Here is a 21327-nt window from a genome sequence, read left to right on the forward strand (position 1 = left end):
ACTCAATCCTCTACTCTGCCCACTAAGCAAAGAAACAGTAGGTGCTTAAGGGTTGACGGAGAGTTAAAATTATTATGATTTTTTTTTAACATTTTAGCTTGTCTCATGTTACAATTTAGCTAGGTTTAATAACCTAGACAGCTGATTAATAAAGATGCTGAGATGCCAGAGGTGTGTGTGTTCATATTCACTTATACCCATTGTATTCGACTGGTTGACTATGGGATGCACCTCGGAGTTTCTCCAACTTTCAGAGCTGAAAATAAAGACTCTGACGCATCGCAGCTGGAATTTGCATTTACTCTGAAACCATTGTATCCAGTGGTAGGAGAACTCGTAACCTTCTTGATGGCTACTCGCTCCCCCCCCCCCCCCCCCCCCCCCCCCCCCACGTCCCCTGACAGTAGTTTCATTGCGATATTTATTATAAAGGTTAGATTAGAATTTCAATTTTTATTTTTCTCTCTGTTGACTGCACAGTTTGTAGGGTCAGACAACGCAAAGATGATAGTTAATATCATAAATAGTCTCAAACAGTAATGCTCCTCCAGACCACCACCTCCTCCACCACCACCACCACAGAAACAGAATAGGGCAGACGTCTGCTCCTTTGGCATGGGCAATGTGTTTCCATATTTAGACTATATATAAAATATCTGTTTCCTTGTGTTATATATTTGAGGAAGGTTAGGGAATGTCATCTTCCTGCGTAAAACTTTCCAAATCTCCCCGGCCCACATATAATTTAACATGGCTTTCTAGCATTAGCAATTCTGCAACAGGATACCCGAGAAATGCTTCATTATTCCGAAGAACTGCTTTGCAATATGCCCCGATTAAAAAGAAGAATAATTTTATACTGGAATCAATGAAGGGCGAAGCCAGGCTAGTTGGGGCCCTGGTTTTACAATAGCCATAATAACCATAACTCTTTTGGTAGGGAAAGAAAGGTGGGGGAGGTAGGTTATGGCTTATTCTCCAAGGCAATACAGTTCATCATAGGAGCCAGCTCTGTGGGTGCATTAGGAAAAACTCCTTGACTGTATCCAGGGATGGGGTAATTCCCATTGGGTATAGCACCCCCCAATCATTTTGAAAAGTTGACACCTTTGCAGTTCATCAACATAGTGGGTCAATGAAGAAAAACATCTGATTATTTCTTAAATGATGACAGGTCTGTGTCAGGCCAGAAGCAGAGAATAACACGGTCGGAGCTTTCCAATTGCGACGAGGGCGACTCTTGGACACAATCTAGCAACCGGCGAGCAGGTCTTTTAATGTATTTATTAGCACCGTTCACTTTCCAGGCTTGAGTTGTGGTAACAATGTCTTTAGTAGCATAATAGAGATCTTTGAGTTATTTCAAGAAGGCTTTAATTTGTCTTAATAAAACTCAGTCTTAACGGCCCCCTTTTTTACAGTAAAATAAATAAACATGCATAACTTTGCATCAGTATAAACAACACACAGAGAACCGCTAAGCCTTGCAGTGAGAGGGAAGAAAAGTCTTCCGTATCAAATGGACAAAAGGAAACGATTCTGCGTTGCAACACGTTTGTGCACTTTTAATTTCATGAGTAATAAATTAAAGACACGAACTAGAGAAAAAAAGTTCTGTCAAAGTTGCAAGAGTAAAAATCCACGGCTGAAACTGGCAGGAAGAGCTAGTTTTCTCCATGGCGACGGCGGGCCAATGGCAGAGGCGAAAGCTGTTTATGGGGGCGGGGCGTTGCTATAGTATCCCGCGAAGCCTTTTGGAGCAGCTACTTAATGACAGTCATTGAGCTGCTTACAAATCACTAGGAGGCTTGCAAAAAAAATGGGACTTGGCAGGCGCTGTGTGCAATAATTTATCTACAGGGTTGGGGGGGGCGAGTAGATATTCCCCTTTCCAGAACCTTCCTGCTTAGTTTGGAAGAGGAGAGATTCGTTCTAAATCAGGTAAGCAATCGTAGGTACTTCTTAAATTTAAAAGGGAGGAAAAAAAAAAAGACCCATGATGATGCATTATCCAGGCTTGCACCATTTTGCTCCCAAAGATCTTGCAGTTATTAAACGAAAACCAGCTACTCTGTTCGCACTGATGTTTACCAAACAGTTTCTAGAACTTTTAGTGCAGCATTAGGATTTTGGATTCTATATCTGTAACTGTCGGAATATGTTCAGTTTTTATACACTCTGTAACCTGTGCTTTCATTCAGAAAAAGATAGGTGCCCAGAATTTGTTATTCGTGGATTTGCTAACTTCAATGGTACTTTGTTTCATTTGAAAAACAAAAAAAAAAATCTTGTTTTGCGAGATAGGTTTTCAGGCGAATTATAATGCAACCAAACTGCACATCATCACCAGCATGCGCATTATAAATAGGGTGTATTCTTCGAACAGGAACTGTAGAAGTTAAAAAAATAAATAAACTTGTTTCTGGGTCAAAAGCCCCTGCTCAGATCAAACGAAAACACTAATTAAGTTTAAATAACAAATTTGCTAGGTTTGCATTTTCTCCCAGAAAATGTACACAAGCGAAGAGACAGTTACTATCTCTTTTTTTTGTTAAAAATTATATCATTTTTTATTTCATTTCTTCTGCCTCCTCCTCCCCCCCCCCAAAAAAAAAAACTAATTAAAGAGTAAATAAATAGAAATGCCTTCAGATTTTGAGTCTCAGCTTTTTTGGACGTTTATCTCATCTCCCTTGTCCACTGCACCCCCCCCCCCCCCCCAAGAATATAGTAGAAGCCTGATTTGTAGCACAGATCCCGTTCGATTAAGCCGACGATAATTATATGTGTTTATTTATGTATGCTTAATTCCCCCTTTGCATTTATTGTCCATCCGGTATTTGTGTTTTGAAAGTAAGTTAATATGGCTGTTTGTTGTTACCCGAACAAATCAAATACTAGTTTAAAAAAAAAAAAGGAATGGCCCATCATATTTTCTATAGAATACATCCGGTCCCAAATGTTTCCCTTGACTGGCACATTACATCACATTAGGATTCAAAGAAAGAGCATTAGAAGAACAATAAAAATGAGATATAACTTTGGTAATGTCGGTAATTTAGTGGTTTCCCTACCTGTCCTGGTGACCTCCACTGCCACTCTGGTTTCCACAATGGATATGGATGAGAGAGGTTTGTAAATAGCGGGTCTCCTATACACGGTATGTGGATTTCTCATTGTATATTCTCATTCGATATCCTGAAACTCCACTGGCTGGGAGGTCAGTGGCACAGGTTTGGGACCCACTAGTGTGGGGGTAAAGTAATATACAACAGTGGACATAAGGTGACCATGTTGTTGTATTTGTTTACTATTGCTTGTACAGTGGTTAGGGTGGTGGACTTTGGTCCTGGGGAACTGAGGAACTGAGTTGGATTCCCACTTCAGGCACAGGCAGCTCCTTGTGACTCTGGGCAAGTCATTTAACCCTCCATTGCCCCATGTAAGCCGCATTGAGCCTGCCATGAGTGGGAAAGCGCAGGGTACAAATGTAACAAAAATAAAATAGATACTATTGGAGATTCTACATGGAATGTTGCTACTATTGGAGATTCTACATGGAATGTTGCTATTCCACTAGCAACATTCCATGTAGAAGGCTGCGCAGGCTTCTGTTTCTGTGAGTCTGACGTCCTGCACGTATGTGCAGGACGTCAGACTCACAGAAGCAGAAGCCTGCGCGGCCACATTGGTGATCTGCAAGGGCCGACTTCTACATGGAATGTTACTAGTGGAATAGCAACATTCCATGTAGAATCTCAAATAGTAGCAACAGTGGAGGAGTGGCCTAGTGGTTAGGGTGGTGGACTTTGGTCCTGAGGAACTGAGTTCGATTCCCACTTCAGGCACAGGCAGCTCCTTGTGACTCTGGGCAAATCACTTAACCCTCCATTGCCCCATGTAAGCTGCATTGAGCCTGCCATGAGTGGGAAAGCACGGGGTACAAATTTAACAAAAAATAAATAAAATTTAAAAAAAATTGTGAGGGGGGGGGGGGGTTGCTTTGTAAGATGCAATTCATGAATACAGTCATGCACCATACTTACGACTTATTGTAAATGCTGCCTTAGTTTCATGACCAGAAGAGCAATAACTCCAACAAGCAGGAGGAGACAGACCTCCTTTCTAGAATGCTTTGGTGTCCCTCCATCCTGGTAATAATGCTGCAGTCTGGGTTTGCAGAAAGTCAAATAATTAGAGGGAATCTTGGAGCAAGTTAGATCTGGTGTGGCAGAATTCTCACTATTTCCTTCCTTGTGCACCTTGGAATCCGTCCTCTTTGAGCCACTGATTTCCTTGTGAAGTTTAAGTCCATGTTGTCAGCTCTGGGATTTTGGATGGCTCTTGTGCACCTTGGTAATGACTCTGGAGGGGTTGATTCCCAAGGGAACTGGAGTATCACTAAGCTTAGTCCTTAGGAAAGGTGATATAATATGAGCTTCAGTGACACACACAGTATGTAAGAATGTATTCTATTTGTAACCTGTTCACTGGCTTCAAATTGACAGTCAAATTATTAGAAAGAAAAAAAGTTATAGCAAGTGTTTATTCCCAATTTGATTTCACTTTGCAGAAGTATAGTGACTGGCATCTTGTAGGAGAACTGCATTGTTAAATGCAAACGGAGGGCTTTACAGCTATTTACAGAAGTTCAGAATCAGAAGCTGAGGGATTTGCTTTACATTGTAAGCAGTGACCAACCTTTAAGCATGAGGTTACTTTGGTTCATGCATTGATCTATGACCATAATTGCAGGTGACTGGAGTGTTCTGAATCCCACCTCTCCTACAAACTTCCTCCCAAGCTTCCTGGATGTTGGACCTGCCCATTGTGGCCACCCCAGACATGGCTGAGTGCTGGCAAAGCCTTCAGGTGGAGGGGGAAGACGTGCAGGAGACCATCATGGGGGACTCGGTGAATCTGGACGATAGTCTAACCAGCCTGCAGTGGTTGCAAGAATTTTCCATCATCAATGCAAATGTGAACAAGTCCTCAACCTCTGCCAATGCTTCAGATCCTCATGGCTATAACAAGATCCCAGGCTCTGCTGCTCCATGCTCTCCTTTGGCTGCTGACCCAGCATGCATGGGCATGCCCCATACACCAGGCAAGCCCATTTCTTCTTCCACATCTAGGACTGCCCACCTTGGGGTGGGTATCCAAGCCCAACCCATGGAGGACATAGACTACAAGACTAACCCCCGCATTAAGCCTCCATACTCTTATGCCACTCTTATCTGCATGGCCATGCAGGCCAGCAAGAAGACCAAAATTACGCTTTCAGCTATCTACAAATGGATCACTGATAATTTCTGTTATTTCAGACATGCGGATCCCACCTGGCAGGTAATCACGCACCCTGGCCTACTTCTCTCTTTCATAAGTGCATAATAGAATTCATTTCAATGCCATTATGAAAATTAGTTTGTACTTTATACCTGTCTACACAGCAGTATTGACCTGAGGATCCTGAAGCTGGTACTTTTAGAAGCTGAACAGGGTCAGGCCAACCAATAGTTCAGGGGGCCACCAGGTACTGTGGCTACAGAAAGTAAAGCCAAAAGTGCCACAGTATTCTTCTAGGAAAAGATCACAGGCCCCAAAATGGGGCTGGTGGCAGGGGCGTAGCCAGACAACAGATTTTGGGTGGGCCTAGACAAGACGTGGGTGGGCACCAAGTGTTCTCCCCTCACCACCACCACTAAAAAAATATCTTAGCTAGCATGAAAACGCTTCTTTCCACCTTAGCACTTTGCAGCAGGCATGTGCTGAAGGTATCGTGGAGAGTAGCGTTTTTGTTACCATCAGGGGAAAGACTTCAGTTGGTGGAGCTTGGAATCCCCACCAGCTACTGCTAAAAGTGTGTTACTGTTGGGTGGGCTTGAGCCCTAAGTGGGTGGGCCCTGGCCCACCCAGGCCCACCTGTGGCTACGCCACTGGCTGGTGGGCTGCCATGCCTAACCTCAACACACAGAAATGGATAGAAAAAGTACTTTGTAATATACACGGATTTAATGCTATAAAAGAAGTGTGTATTGTTATTTTTCTATGCATTATATCACAATCATGGTATCTAGGAGGAAAGGTGCTGATCTTTAGTTGACATCATAAACACACAAATGCATTCTCCTCTCTGCTGAAAAGTGGGGTTCTAGCTTCAAAAATATTTATTTTCTTCATACACAGTCAACAAATAACAACAAAGTGAAACACTCCAATAATTCTGGCTCAATGCTATAATTATTCTTCAGATGGAAATCCAGGGTTTCTTGCCTTGTGGCTACAAAACTCCTGTAGCAATAAGGAGGCATTTCCAGTTATAGTGAGAGGAAAGTCATTAGCTCTGATCACAAGCAACCCGAGTCTGTACTTTTCTTGTCTTGCTGCTTCCTTCTTTTTGCTGGTCTCCAGAGTGCCATTACCGTCACTTGCTGGGCTTCCAGAGAAGCTGTTTTGCTTGAAGGGATAATTTTAAAGCAGAAGCTTTTTCTGACTCTTGTTGGGAAGTTGCTTAAATGCAGCTATAACACAATCAAATTATTATTTACCATCCCACACAGCCCGTAATTATTAATTGCTATACACCTTCTTGGAAAGGAGAGGCATGAAAATGATTTTAAACACCACATTTCATTTTTTATAACATGCTAATCATTTAAAAGGCATAAATAAAACATCTTTTTTTTTCATTGTCTATAAAAGGAAAGAAAAGGTCTTTTTTCTTTCTTTTTTTTTTTTTTTGGTATAATCATATATGCTCCCACATCCCCAGCTACCTGCTGCCATTTGTGGCACACAATATAACATTTTGTATGGCCACTTTAGAGCAGCCCCCTCCCCCCCCCCCCCCCCCACCAAGGGGGCTACAGACAGTTCAGGGTAGAAGCTCAAGCTGAGTTTCTGCGTTCAAAATCTGAAAGTATTTTCAGAGCTCTGAAAATCAAATAGTCCCAGTTTGAGAAGAAACCCTGACAGTTTTCGAAGTCATATTTCTAGGGTTCACCTTCTTTACTTTGATTTTTTTTTTCTCATGTTGCACAATTTTGGAAGCTAATTCTTTGCAAAATGAGGAGGGCTGAAACCCTCCTCCTCCCTCATATCCTCTTCATTCTGAGTTACTAAATGCAGTGCATAAGGAAAGCTCTAATTCTCTATACCATTTATAACATAACTTCAAACATTTTGCTCATTGTCACCTTAATTATTTGGGCCTTAAAGTAACAGCACCAACTGCAGAAGGAAGGAACCCACCTTCTCTAGAAAGTCAGTCATTTCCTTTTGCTTTTAATTTATATAGTCTTGATTTGCAATTTTATTGTATCAGAGTGGATGATAAGGAGAGTACATACTCATATTATTTCCACAAAATCTAATGCTAGAAAGAAGAGCTATTAGCATTGATTTGGCTGAGCCTTAGAGTCATGTGGGCTTTGGGCACCAAAGAATTTTACAACTGGACACTCAAGAATGGACTTAGTCTGTGATAAGTTCTAAAATGAGTCACTCAGTGATACAGAGGATAAGGTTACCAACGGACTCCTTTACAGGGCAGGTTCAGCCCATCCTGGGTCTACCCCAATGCATGCCTGAACTTGTCATGCCTTTCTTATGGAAATTAGAGCCAGAGTTCCAGGCATGCAATGGGCTAAAACCAGTCCAGGGTTGATAATCCCGAGGCACTAGTTTTTAGGACTCAGAACTTATACTTTGGTACTGGTTTTGTACAGCTATGGATGGAGTCCCCAGGGAAAGCTTGTCAGAGAGCAAGTGGCTTTGATCCCAAGCTCCCTACACTGCCAATTCTCTACAGACAAACTTGACAGTCAAGTCCCTTTTCCAAGAATTAGTGAAAAAAATTTTCATTGGCCTTCAGGCCCACCAATAGCTAAATCCCTCCTAAACCTGTTGATGTCATAACATACGAAGAGAGAGTAAAGAAGGGTTTTTCCATTGCTAAGATGTCTTTTGTTGAAATTTTCTCCTAATTTAACAACATGTATGTAATAAATTGTTTATTTACCGGGCACCCTACTCAAGGCACTTTGAGGCATACAAAAATATTATGCAAGTGAAGTAAACATGACAAACTAGTTACAGGGTTATAGTAAGGCAAGTCAATTTGAAACTCTGAAGTAGTTGCTTTGAATAGGTAGACCTTCAACTGTGAGCAAGAAGTTGAGAAAAGATGGAGAAGCTTAGTTCAGCTGTATCTTTAAGGAAGGGAATTACAAACACTGAGCCAGCCAAGAGTAAGAATCCTGAGTTTATTTACTAGTGAAGAACACTGCTTGTAAAGATTCAGAAATGTGTAAGCATTTGAATAGGCTTTGAAAGTGCTGAGGTACTAGTGCTGACACCCCCCCTGACCACTCCTCTCTAAGAATGAGCTCCCTGTTTTAATTAAAACGTTAACAAAAAAAAAAGCATTGCAAGTCCCCTCTCCAAAGATGCAGGTGGTAGGATTGATTGCACCAGGCAAGAATGATTAATGTGCTATCTGACTGGCTAATCATAAACTAGACAAGCCTGGCTGAATGAAAAAGGAGGGGGCTAGGGGTAGGAGGACTGAGTCTGCAGTTCTATGACCCTTGTTAAATTTCATTAAACAGTAAATTCAGTCAATTCTCAATTGCTGAAGTCCAGAATGCTTGGAAAATAAAACTTAGTTGTCACTTTAGTGCATTCCCCCTCCTCTCCTTCTTTCTTCCGCCCTCTCTCTAGCTGTGGCCCTTGTTGTGCCACCCCCATCCCAGTTCCTGTAAGCTCTGACCATCTTTAAAGGTCATACCACCATAATAGAAAGAGACAGAGTGAGGCCTGCAGGAGCTGTGTGCTTTGGAGAGACGCCAAGGCTCTCAGCCAGTGAGCAGCAACCTGGAGTAGATTTTATTCAAAATTCCAGGCACTCAGATTTGCCTTTGCTGCTCCTGCAACAAGGATTATGGATGACTAGACAGGACAATATCTAGGCAACCTTTAAAGTATCTCTCCATTCTGAATCCCTTAGCATCCTCTTTGTCTGCTCGTAATCGGATAACTTGGTAGTATTTTGACTGGTACCTCACCGAGCAGCTGTTTAAAGCATGAAGTCAAATTCCTTGTCCATTGCCTCTATAGTATTAGTTTAATGCTTATTTTAGAAGTTCTGTTTGGGTTTTAGACATGCATAAACTGGCATTTACATAATAACATAGTAAATGATGACAGATAAAGACCTGAACGGTCCACCCAGTCTGTCCAACAAGGTAAACTCATTTTACATGGTATGTGATACTTTAAACCCCAGTTTGATTTGTCCTTGCCATCCTCAGGGCACAGACCATAAAAGTCTGCCCAGCACTGTTCTTGTACTAAAAGTTCTGAAGCTAAGGTTGAAGCCCCTTAAAATTTACATTCCAGCCCACCATATCTATTCAGTTACGATCAGGGCATAGACCGTAGAAGTCTACCCAGCACCGGTTTTGCTTCCCAGTTACCGGCGTTGCCACCCAATCTCCACTAAGATTCCATAGATCCATTCCTTTTAAACAGGATTCCTTTATGTTTCTCCCATGCATGTTTGAATTCCATTACAGTTTTCATCTCCACCCCCTCCCGCGGGATGGCATTCCACATATCTACCACTCTTTCCGTGAAAAAAATACCTCCTGACATTACTCCTGAGTCTGCCCACCTTCTACCTCAATTCATGTCCTCTAGTTCTACCACCTTCCCATCTCCAGAAAAGGTTTGTTTGCAGATTAATACATTTAAAATATTTGAACGTCTGTATCATGTCATCCCTGTTTCTCCTTTCCACTTTATAGTGCGTAAATGTTTAAATCTCAATTTTAGAAAGTAAAACTCTATAAAACATGCATATGGCAAGGGGTTATGGTTTGGGCCTGATTGGGTAGGGCTAGGGTATGTCTAAAAATAAATGTGTATTCCTCATTTCAGAAGGAGGATGCACATCTATATTTGAAAAGACTGATGTAGGTATTTACATCTACTACCCAAGATGTCTAGGTTTTAAAAAAGTCCTTGTAATGAGCAGCACTGGAGAGATTAGGGGAGGTCACTCCCTTGATCCTCCAATGGTTGATGTCCCCCCCTCCACCCCCCTTAAAAAAGCAAAAGAGGCAGGGAATATCAGGCTCTATGACAGCTTCGGGAAAAATAAACATTTTTGTTTCTAAAATGGCTGACATAAACATTTATGTTCCAGTCAGTAAAATGTTTGTGTTGCTATTTGATAACTTATATACTTAATAACTTAATACTTATATAACAGCATAAGAATAGCCAGCCTGGGTCAGACCAATGGTCCATCTAGCCAAGTATCCTGCTTCCAACAGTGGCCAATCCAGGTCACAAGTGCCTGGAAGAATCCCAAAGAGTAGCAAGATTCTGGAATTCCAACAGGTAGCAAGATTCCATGCAGAAACCCAAACAGTAGCAACATTCCATGCTACCCATATTTGAATGTCTCAATTCTGATTTTACACATTTTCTAAAATCCACCTCTTAATACTATAATGGTCCAAATGTGAGAGAAAAAAAGTAAAACTTTAATAAAATGGATTTCCAGAGTGGTATATGAACTGCCAGATTATTGTTATTATTTGATGTTCATTTTCTATATTGGGAGCAAAGCTCTTTCCAAACAGTTGTGTTCAAATTATCTGTTCCACATGCTGTTTGGCAATTAACATAGATTCCTATATTTTGGGGTGGTGGCATCCAACACGTTCTGCTAATTCTATGGCATGGGTTTCTTCTCACTTTTTGATTTTATTTTCTTTTTCTTCTTTTGGGGGGTTTAGAATTCCATCAGACACAACTTGTCTTTGAACAAGTGTTTTATTAAAGTCCCACGGGAGAAAGATGAGCCTGGAAAAGGGGGCTTCTGGAAAATTGACCCTCAGTATGCCGACAGGCTCATGAATGGAGCAATCAAAAAACGACGCTTACCTCCTGTGCAGATCCACCCGGCTTTCACAAACGGGCTTGGCTTACCATCTAACAGTGTGGCTGCTTCAGAACAGAACACCTCCCCTTGGATAAATGGTGGAGTCCTGAACATCAGTATGGAGACCCAGGAACTACTGAGGGAGTTTGAGGAAGCTACAAATGCCCAGAACTGGAACCCAGCAGAAGGAAAGGCTACACACAAGCGCAAACAAACACTACCCAAAAGAGTATGTAAGGCACCTCGTCTCTCCAGTTCCCCAATGCTCACTCATGAGGAGCAGACAGAACTTGGGCCTTTGAAAGGTGATTTTGATTGGGAAGCTATTTTTGAAACCACCTTGAATGACAGCTTGTCCGCATTTGATGACCTAGAGATGACACCTCCTGTGAGCCCAATCACACGAGCAATGGATTTGACTGTGCATGGAAAACACATTGATTGTCCTCAAGAATGGTGCCCAGTTGGGCAAGACCAAGTTCTAACTGAATCAAACCAAAACAACTTGGATATTGATGAAACCTTCCTGGCCACCTCTTTCCTCCAGCATCCATGGGAAGAGGAAAGAAATGATTACCTCTCCAACTCGGTTAACTTGGACCAGTTGTTTGAACTAAACGATGCTTTCCCTACAGACTTGAATGAATGGGCCCCAATGGGGTCTTTTCTATAAAACAGTACAATAATTATAGGCCCAAATGAACAAAGAACCCAGGTATAGACATTTGTCCGTTAGTGGAATGGAGAGTCTGAATGCTGCTGGAGTTTACAAAGGACAGAAAGGAAGACTCTGCTAACTCAAGAAACAAATTATGTAATTGAAACTGTTCTCACATCTAAGACCAATGCTAGGCTGCATGTCACAGGGATGAGAGCAGAGTATCTGGGGAAGCCTCAGCATCTGAGCTTCATAAATAGAGGGGGAAAAAACACCATACTTAAATGTTATATTTGTTCAGTCTGATGCATCTCTTCTGTTTTGTTGTTTTTGTAGAAAACATGATTTATTTAGCCCTAAAATCAAGTACAGTGATTGCCAAATCAGATAACCTCCTTTCTCTCCCTTCTTCACATCCTCTTCATTTTGTTCTCCTTTCCCAATCATGTTCTTATCTGCTTTGCATTCGGGTTTTTATTTGTCTCCTTTTGTCTCTTTTATCACTTCTTTTCTATGTTTTTGTTTCTCTCTCATTTCCGACCTCTTTCCTTCTGATATTTGTCTTTTTTATTGTATTTTGTTTGCCTGTTCCCATATCTCTATGCCTCTCTTTATCCTTTCTTGTCCCTTGCTTGTCTTCCTATAGCTTGACTACTTCCAAGGTAGTGTGTATTCTAGCATAATTAGAAAGTAAAGCAAACAAGGTCCCTCCAGACCCCAAGGTGCTCACAGCTCCCTCCAGACCCAGGGAGGAGGAGCGAAAAGGCGAACTCTGTCCCAACTCCTGTGACAAGCAGCAGAATGACTTTTTACATGTTGTATGTACAAAGTGCTTAGAAAATTGTACAGAAAACCCTGTATTTTTAGAATTGGTGCACAATCATTTTAGTGTTCTTCTGTGGAGATATCTGCTGTCTAAAACATGATTTTGCAAGGGGTCCACACTGGAAGGTACATATATGATGTGCAAAAAGTGCTTCTTACACATGTAAATTAAACATATATATACAAAATCTTTTAGGAACGTCTCCAAACTTTCCAGGATACTGAATAGTAACCTCTACCTTTGAAACAGAACAGCTAAAGTACTGACGTCTTTGTTTCTGCTGAGAAACTTAACAGTAAGGTGTTCCTTACATTGCACAAGCAGATGCTGAGCAGCTGGGAACAGCTGAAAAAAATGATCCATGGACCGTTGCATTTTGAAACCGATTGTTCCTTTTATACTGAACTATTAAGATGCATCCAGAGAGTGTGATTTCATATCTGAGAGCTGTAATTGTAACAGAGGGACTCTCTGTACCCAGGCGCGTGTTAAAAAAAATGGTGCCCCTATTTCCCCGCATCCTTCATTCTCCATTTAACTGGATCAGGATTTCATGGTGTTTTAGAAATGGCTGGAATGGAACACGGCTGAGGCATTCTGACCCTCTTCTGAAAGTTTAAAAGCTTTGTGGGGTTGTTTTGATAGCTAGAGAAAAGGATTGTACAGCAGCAGAGAAATTGTACTGATAAAAACACAATATTTTGGGAAAACAAATTCAGAACAGAGAGATCATCCTTTTTCTCATGGCACTTGAATGGATTAATGTAATGCGTATGCATTGCAAACAGGTTTCGTTTGAAAGGTTTAGTGATAATATGAATTTTACATTAGAAAATGTATGTGATCATGGATGCCTTAGTCTTGCGAAATTCATAGACTAACTTTGCCGATTTGTAGCTGTAGAATTGTATTTTTACACTTGGAAAATATAACCTTGTAATACGATAACTGTCTTTGGAAGACAATGCGATGAAAATGGTTGATTTGGGATTTTATAATGCACAATTTGTGCCTTGTGGAAGAAGCTTGAATGACTGTCACTAAGAAATAGTTTACCCAGGTCTTCTCTCCCTGAGTTGTTGGATGACAACCAGCGACTGCAGGCTCTAGAGGAGTCCTGGACCTTTTATAATGTGTCACAGGGGAGGTGGTGGGAGAGACTTTGAGTCCCTGTGCTGTTGAGAGATCTCATTTAGTAACCTCCAAAGTTTTTCTACTGAACTCTACGTGTCCTAAAGGGCCTGGGATGTGGTAGAAAAAGACCATCTGTTACACCGACCATGTTCCTAGTACCTTCCACCCTACAAAGACTGATTTACAACTTGTATGTAGGTCTGTTATTTTGGGAAAAATATTATGTTTGGGGATTCATTTTTGGTTTGAAGGCAAAGTGAAATGGGAGGGGGTGGGGTAAAGCTTCTTCGTAAGTCATATTAGGCTGAAAACTGCAAAAATTAAAAAAAAAAAAGAAGTGTGCAATTTAACTTTTACATTGAAAGTTATTTACAATAAAAAAAAACCCTTTGAAATAACGTTCAACTTTCTTGTCACGTTTCTGGTGCTTTCTACATTATACTTTCCACCACTTACAAGGATCATCTTGTTTTACTGTGAATATGCTAAACTTGACTATTTCCTGTCTTTAATTATCCGAATAATGCCACTGAAAATCGATGGATGGACCTAGTCCGTGGCACTTATCTTTGTAGCAAGTTCTGCTACCTGGATAAGCACTTTTGAATTTTGGGTTGAGTATTTATATCATAAGTCCAACAGGGTGGTTGTTCTTGCATTGCTTTACTGTCTGGGGGTCTCAGATTGCTTGTTGGACTTAATCCTCTACGCTGACTGCTGTGACTGAGAGAGAAGACGGGCTCACCTGAACACTTGTATCTCTAATTAGAGGATGCAGGGCAGGAGAGGAAGGGGAGGGCCTTGGATTCTCCTACACCAATGAAACTAAAGAACAAGTTCACAGGGTGGTCACCATAGAAACAGCTTCTTTACCTAACCTGACCTCAAGGCTGAGAAATGCTGAAGAGAGACTGGGAGGCAAAGACAGAGGAAAAAGAAGTGAAGAGAGATTCAGAGAAAGACAGATGAAGGGACAGTGAGGCTGAAAGGCACAGATATAGGCTGATGTAATCAGGGGCGCTAAGCATAATGCACCATTGCGCCAGATTTAGCGCACCCTATGGTGAGTTAAACTTTATGATTTAATAAGGTTTATAACTCACAAAAATGTCCATTAAAACGTGAGTGAAAATATGAGCTAAAATTAGCACATATCCATGAAAGACCCATTGAAATGAAGGGATTAGCTGTTACTCGCCAGTGCAGGGATGTGAATTAAGGCTCAGAAGTCTTCTTAAACTGCAGGGTCTTAAGTGGAGTAGTGCTAACTTGAATTTCTGGGGCTAGTGCTGTGCTGGTATGGTATGGTCCTGGGCCTGTAATTCTTGGATACAGGGGTCCTGAACTTGGATCTCCCAACTTCAGCAATCACACTGGCACAGCACTATAGACTAACACTAGCCCAGGAGTTTTTTTTTTTGTTGTTTATCAATAGAAATCAAACAAAATAAAACATGGAAAAGAAAATAAGATGATACCTTTTTTATTGGGCATAACTTAATACATTTCTTGATTAGCTTTCGAAGGTTGCCCTTCTTCGTCAGATCGCCGTGCTTTCCCACTCATGGCAGGCGCAATGCGGCTTACATGGGGCAATGGAGGGTTAAGTGACTTGCCCAGAGTCACAAGGAGCTGCCTGTGCCTGAAGTGGGAATCGAACTCAGTTCCTCAGGACCAAAGTCCACCACCCTAACCACTAGGCCACTCCTCCACTGTTGCTACTATTTGAGATTCTACATGGAATGTTGCTATTCCACTAGCAACATTCTATGTAGAATCTCCAATAGTAGCATAGTAGCAACATTCCATGTAGAATCTCCAATAGTATCTATTTTATTTTTGTTACATTTGTACCCTGCGCTTTCCCACTCATGGCAGGCTCAATGCGGTTTACATGGGGCAATGGAGGGTTAAGTGACTTGCCCAGAGTCACAAGCAGCTGCCTGTGCCTGAAGTGGGAATCGAACTCAGTTCCTCAGTTCCCCAGGACCAAAGTCCACCACCCTAACCACTAGGCCACTCCTCCTCATTCTGAAGACTAAATCCCCAGCTAAGCACTGGAGTAGCCAAGTCGGGACCACTGACTCTGAAGGACTCTGCCCCAGACTCCTCCATCCACTTACCTACTCTCCCATCCATTCATTAACTGGATTGTTAAATTAGTGAGGGTAGTTAGGTGGTGGCAGTGGGTTACTAGAAGAGTGGGGGCGATTATGGATTAGTTCCTCTCGCTCAGAGGTCAAATGCTGGACTAACAGAGCCTTCATTCTCTTTAAGTCAGGGGTGGGCAACCTTGATTCTCGGGGGCCGCAACCCAGTTGGATTTTCAGGATTTCCCCAAGGAATATGCATGAGATCTATTTGCATGCATATTCATTGAGGAAATCCTGAATGCCTGACTGGACTGAAGCCCTTGAGAACTGAGGTTGCCCACCCCTGCTTTGTTAAAAGTGTAAGTTAGATTTAGGAGAAAATTCTATAACAGGGCACCATTATTTAGGTACCAAAATGAAGTGGTTAGTGTGCTTGTTCTACAACAGCACTAAGACGGATTGGAATCAATGTGCTGACATTTAGGTGCTAATATTTATGCCAGGTCTATGGCTGGTATAAATGTTAGAGCTGAAATGTGATATTATTTTGTGTAATTGACAGTATTCTGTAAGTTAAACATTTATGTTTAAACTGTTTTATTGACGATTATCACAGTACAAATTAACTTGGAATATTCATATAGCATTGATTGATAGACAAAACAACATTCTAGCAACATATTCAACATCGCCAAACACTTTTCTTCCCCATTTTTCTCCCCCCTCCTCTCTTAACAATTCCTTGGCAAGTGCTAATATTAGATGTTAAATGACTTTTGTTCCTAATATCATACACTTTAAATACCTCGTTAGGTGAAATAGTGCTTATCATAAAATACCAGAAAACTAAACATCAAAGCTCTAGAGCACTGCCAAGCTTTAGCCCTATACATCTCACTCAACCCCTCCAACCCCCCACCCAATACCTCCCCCCCTTGCAAGCAGAATACCGCTCTAGACTAAATTAGTAAGTTAAACATTTAAAGGTTGGCCCTGTCTATGCCCCTCCCCTGTGCAAGGCCAGCATTAGGGGAGGGCAAACAGGGCAGCTGCCCTGGGCCCCACAGCTGCAGGGGGCCTTGCGGTCCAGGCATTGCCTCCTCTTTTCCCCACCACAGTCCATCTCCTCCACCTCCCTTCCCCTCACTTTCCCGCTCTTCTTTAAAAATTTATTTACCTTCTCAGAGAGACCCCGGCGCAGCAGCCATCCTCACAAGCTGCCTCCGGCTCCGCTCCCCTCTTCCCTCTGACACAATTTCCTGTTTCTGCCGGGGCGGATCGCGGCAGAGAGGGAAAGCTTTGGGACAGCTGGAGGCAACTTGTGAGGATGGCTGCTGCACTGGGGCTCCTCTGAGAAGAGAAACACATTTTTTAAAGAAGACCGCAAGGTGAGGGGAAGGGAGGGAGACAGACTGTGGTGGGGAGAAGGGTAGGAGATGCCCAGACACATTGCAGGTGGGGAGATTGGTGGAGGGAGGAGAGGAGATCAGGGATCAGGGGCCCTCTCTTTAATTTCTGCCCTGGGCCCCACTATGTCTAAAACCGGCCCTGCCCCTGTGAATGCCCAGCTTGCATTTACATGCTAAGCATCTGCACATATGAATACAGAACAGAAGTTGGGCACACTGCTGCCATTTACACACACAAATGACACATTTAGGCAACCTGCTTAAAATGAGGAGGTTAATGTCCACATCCAACCACTCACGTTAAAAACTGGAGTAAGATACTTTACTACCATTGTTCATTCATCTTGAAGGGGGGCAGACTCAAGAAGAATGTCAGGAAGTATTTTTTCACGGAGAGGGTGGTGGATGCTTGCAATGCCCTCCCGCGGGAGGTGGTGGAGATGAAAACGGTAACGGAATTCAAACATGCGTGGGATAAACATAAAGGAATCCTGTGCAGAAGGAAGGGATCCTCAGGAGCTTAGCCTAGAATGGGTGGCAGAGCTGGTGGTTGGGAGGCGGGGCTAGTGCTGGGCAGACTTATACGGTCTGTGCCAGAGCCGGTGGTGGGAGGCAGGGATAGTGCTGGGCAGACTTATACAGTCTGTGCCAGAGCTGGTGGTGGGAGGCGGGGCTAGTGCTGGGCAGACTTATACAGTCTGTGCCCTGAAGAGGACAGTACAAATAAAAAAGTAGCACATATGAATTTATCTTCTTGGGCAGACTGGATGGACCATGCAGGTCTTTTTCTGCCGTCATCTACTATGTTACTATGTTACTATCTTCTGCACCATTTTATGTATGTTTTATTACATTGGTCTGAGAGAGAGAGAAACATGTCTGGAACAACTTTACACATAGAAAAAACCTTTTTATAAAATGACATGGCCACAAACATGTAAAAAGCATGTGCACTGAAAGATTTCTTCATTTACCCTCAAGAATTTGCGTGCACATTTTCTAAGCGCTATTCTATAATGATGCCTGTGCAACTTTTTTTTTTTTACTGCACAACTGAAAAGGGGGCATGGCCATGGGAGGGGCATAGGTGGATCAGGGGTGTTCACTAAAAATGCGTGTAGCATTATGGAATTCTGGGGATTCACACCTAACTTATGTGCAAGGATTTACACCAAGGATTTCAGTTGGTATAAATGCTCGTGCCCAAAGTTGGGTGTGAATCCCAAAGCTACATGCTGTTCTACAAACGGTGCAGAACTCAGAGAACCATTTATAAAATAGCACTCAGTGTGCACTTTACAGCACCCAAATTTGGGCACCGTTTAATGGATCTGTGACTCACCTGGTCACCACAGTGGTACAGTAAACATTCATACAAAACAAGCAACATACACCATAGGAGCCAACTTTTCAAAATTTTTGGGGGTGCTAAGCCCAATGGAAATAACCCCTCCCTGGACACATACAAGGAATTTTCTCAATATTGGGGGTGCTCAAGCACCCACAGCACCCACAGAGTCGGCTCCAATGACATACACTCCATTAACATGCATAAAATCAAGCAAAACAAAGAAACTAAGTACTGGATATTCAGTAAGATTTATCTGGGTAGAGGCAGTTTCTATCCAGATAAATGTCATTCATTGGGTCAATATTTGGATCTCCTGTAGCACTAACTGCATAGTGCTACTGAAAATCTGGACAGACCACCTTGGCACTATCTTGCCAGTACTACTACTACTACTTGACAATTCTAAAGCGCTACTAGGGTTACGCAGCGCTGTACAATTTAACATAGAAGGACAGTCCCTGCTCAAAGACCTTACAATCTAAAGGACACGTAAACAGTCAGTCTGATAGGGGCAGTCAAATTGGGGCAGTCTAGACTACCTGAAAGGTAAGAGTTAGGTGCCGAAAGCAGCATTGAAGAGGTGGGCTTTAAGCAAAGACTTGAAGACGGGCAGGGAGGGGGCTTGGCGTAAGGGCTCAGGAAGTTTATTCCAAGCATAGGGTGAGGCGAGGCAGAATGAGCGGAGCCTGGAGTTGGCGGTGGTGGAGAAGGGTACTGAGAGGAGGGATTTGTCCTGTGAGCGGAGGTTACGGGCGGGAACGTAAGGGGAGATGAGTGAAGAGAGGTAGTGAGGGGCAGCAGACTGAGTGCATTTGTAGGTAAGAAGGAGAAGCTTGAACTGAATGCGGTATCTGATTGGAAGCCAGTGAAGTGACCTGAGGAGAGGGGTGATATGAGTATATCGGTTCTGGTGGAATATAAGACGTGCAGCAGAGTTCTGAACAGATTGAAGGGGGGATAGATGGCTAAGTGGGAGGCCAGTAAGGAGTAGGTTGCAGTAGTCAAGGTGAGTGGAGCACGGAAAGAGTTGGTATTTAACCCTGTTAGTGGTGATATTTAGTCCACTAACCAGGTAACTGCCTGGAAAAATTTAGGACAGCAAAAAGACTGTCCTAACATTATTGGTTCAATTCTCTGTGTACTGGTCTGAGTATCACTGGTAATTAGATAAGCAGCGGGTGGCCAACTTATACCGAATATTCAGCACTGGCTGGTATCTGGATTCCAGTGCTAATATTTGGATATTAAAAAAAAATCTGTGGCCACAGACATTTAGAAAAACATAAATCATGGGGAGAAAGTTATCATGTTCCTCCAAACACCCTCCTTCTTTAACCATATGCCTGACTGAACAGGTATGTTTGAGGCTCTTCTGAAATGTCCAGATGTTTCTCATGGTACGTAATTCATAGGAACCATATTCCATAATCTAAGGGCTTAGATCGAGAATGCTCTCATTTGAGTCATTTGTTCCTATATGCATAAAACATGGAATACCATACGCGCTTTGTGAACATGAATTTACCGGGTACTCAGAGGTTGTAATAATGAGGACAGATAATCTGAGGATGAGATATGTGCAAGTTTAAATGATCAGAAGAAAAAACCTTATATTTGACCCTGAGTTCTACTGGGAACAGTGGAGCTGTGCCAGGATCAGGGTTATATGTTCAAACCTAGACCACCTGACCAATAACCCTGCTGCAGTGCTCTGTATCAGCTGCAATGCCCTCATAAGAGAAGCAGGTAGGCTTTCCTAGATGATGTTACGGCAAGCTAAGCATGGATTGATTAATCCCTCAAAACGCCTCTTCAACTAGAAGTGGTCATAAGCAATGGACTACTTTTACAGTGATATGGTAACATAGAGGGGCATAATCAAAAGGCGCCGGCCAAATAGCTGGCCGGCCATCTCCAGTGCCGGCGCCACAAGTGGGCAGAGCCAACCGTATTTTCGAAAAAGATGGCCGGCCATCTTTTTCTTCGCTAATACGGTTGGGCCCGGCCAAATGTCAGAGTTCGCCGGGGTTGAGATGGCCAGCCTCGGTTTTCGGCCATAATGGAAAAAAATGCCGGTGATCTCAAACCCGGCGAAATCCAAGGCATTTGGTTGTGGGAGGAGCCAGCATTTGTAGTGCACTGGCCCCCCTGACATGCCAGGACACCAACCGGGCACCCTAGGGGGCACTTCTAAAAATTAAAAAAAAAAAAGGTCCCAGGTGCATAGCTCCCTTCCCTTGGTTGTATAGCCCCCCATCCCTACCCCCAAACCCACTCCCCACATCTCTACACCATTACCATAGCCCTAAGGGGTGAAGGGGGGCACCTACATGTGGGTACAGTGGGTTTTGGGTGGGTTTTGAAGGGCTCCCATTTACCACCACAAGTGGAACAGGTAGGGGGGGGGATGGGCCTGGGTCCACCTGTCTGAAGTGCACTGCACCCACTAAACACTGCTCCAGGGACTTGCATACTGTTGTCAGGGAGCTGGGTATGACATTTGAGGCAGGCATAGAGGCTGGCAAAAAAGGTTTTTTTTTGTTTTTTTTTGGGTGGGAGGGGGTTGGTGACCACTGGGGGAGTAAGGGGAGGTCATCCCCGATTCCCTCCGGTGGTCATTGGGTCAGTTGGGGCCCCTTTTTGAAGCTTGGTCGTGAAAAAAAAGGGACCAAGTAAAGCTGGCGAAATGCTCGTGAAGCCTGGCTTTTTTTTTTCATTATCAGGCAAAGCTGGCCATCTCGTGATCACGCCCCTGTCCCGCCTCCATCCCGCCTTCACTACCCTACCGGCACGCCCCCTTGATGTTTCACCGGCTCTGCGACAGAAAGCAGTTGAACCTGGCCAAAATCGGCTTTCGATTATACCGATTTCGCCGGGTTCAGGAGATCGCCGGCCATCTCCCGAT

At 43.0% G+C, this 21327-nt stretch overlaps 1 protein-coding gene and 1 long non-coding RNA gene across 3 annotated transcripts in view; one reads left to right on the forward strand and one right to left on the reverse strand.

Annotated features, from left to right (window-relative positions):
- The first annotated feature begins 1199 nt into the window (after window positions 1-1199).
- Window positions 1200-13893, forward strand: FOXJ1 (forkhead box J1). 2 transcript variants are annotated; one of them, XM_030208215.1, is made up of 3 exons: window positions 1200-1269; window positions 4756-5346; window positions 10806-13893. In XM_030208215.1, the coding sequence occupies exons 2-3, from the start codon at window positions 4813-4815 to the stop codon at window positions 11622-11624; spliced, it is 1353 nt and encodes a 450-aa protein (XP_030064075.1). In that variant the 5' UTR covers window positions 1200-1269; window positions 4756-4812; the 3' UTR covers window positions 11625-13893. The 2 variants fall into 2 exon arrangements, with proteins under 2 accessions (XP_030064075.1, XP_030064074.1); XM_030208214.1 differs by lacking the exon at window positions 1200-1269 and adding an exon at window positions 1860-1941.
- Window positions 6145-21327, reverse strand: part of LOC115473341 — a 47340-nt gene continuing 32157 nt past the window's right edge. Inside the window, exon 3 of the long non-coding RNA XR_003942645.1 lies at window positions 6145-6521. This is a non-coding gene — a long non-coding RNA (uncharacterized LOC115473341). The remainder of the gene's footprint in view (window positions 6522-21327) is intronic.

Source organism: Microcaecilia unicolor, chromosome 6 (genome assembly GCF_901765095.1).
Source record: "Microcaecilia unicolor chromosome 6, aMicUni1.1, whole genome shotgun sequence".
In the NCBI taxonomy this organism is placed as follows: Eukaryota; Metazoa; Chordata; class Amphibia; order Gymnophiona; family Siphonopidae; genus Microcaecilia; species Microcaecilia unicolor.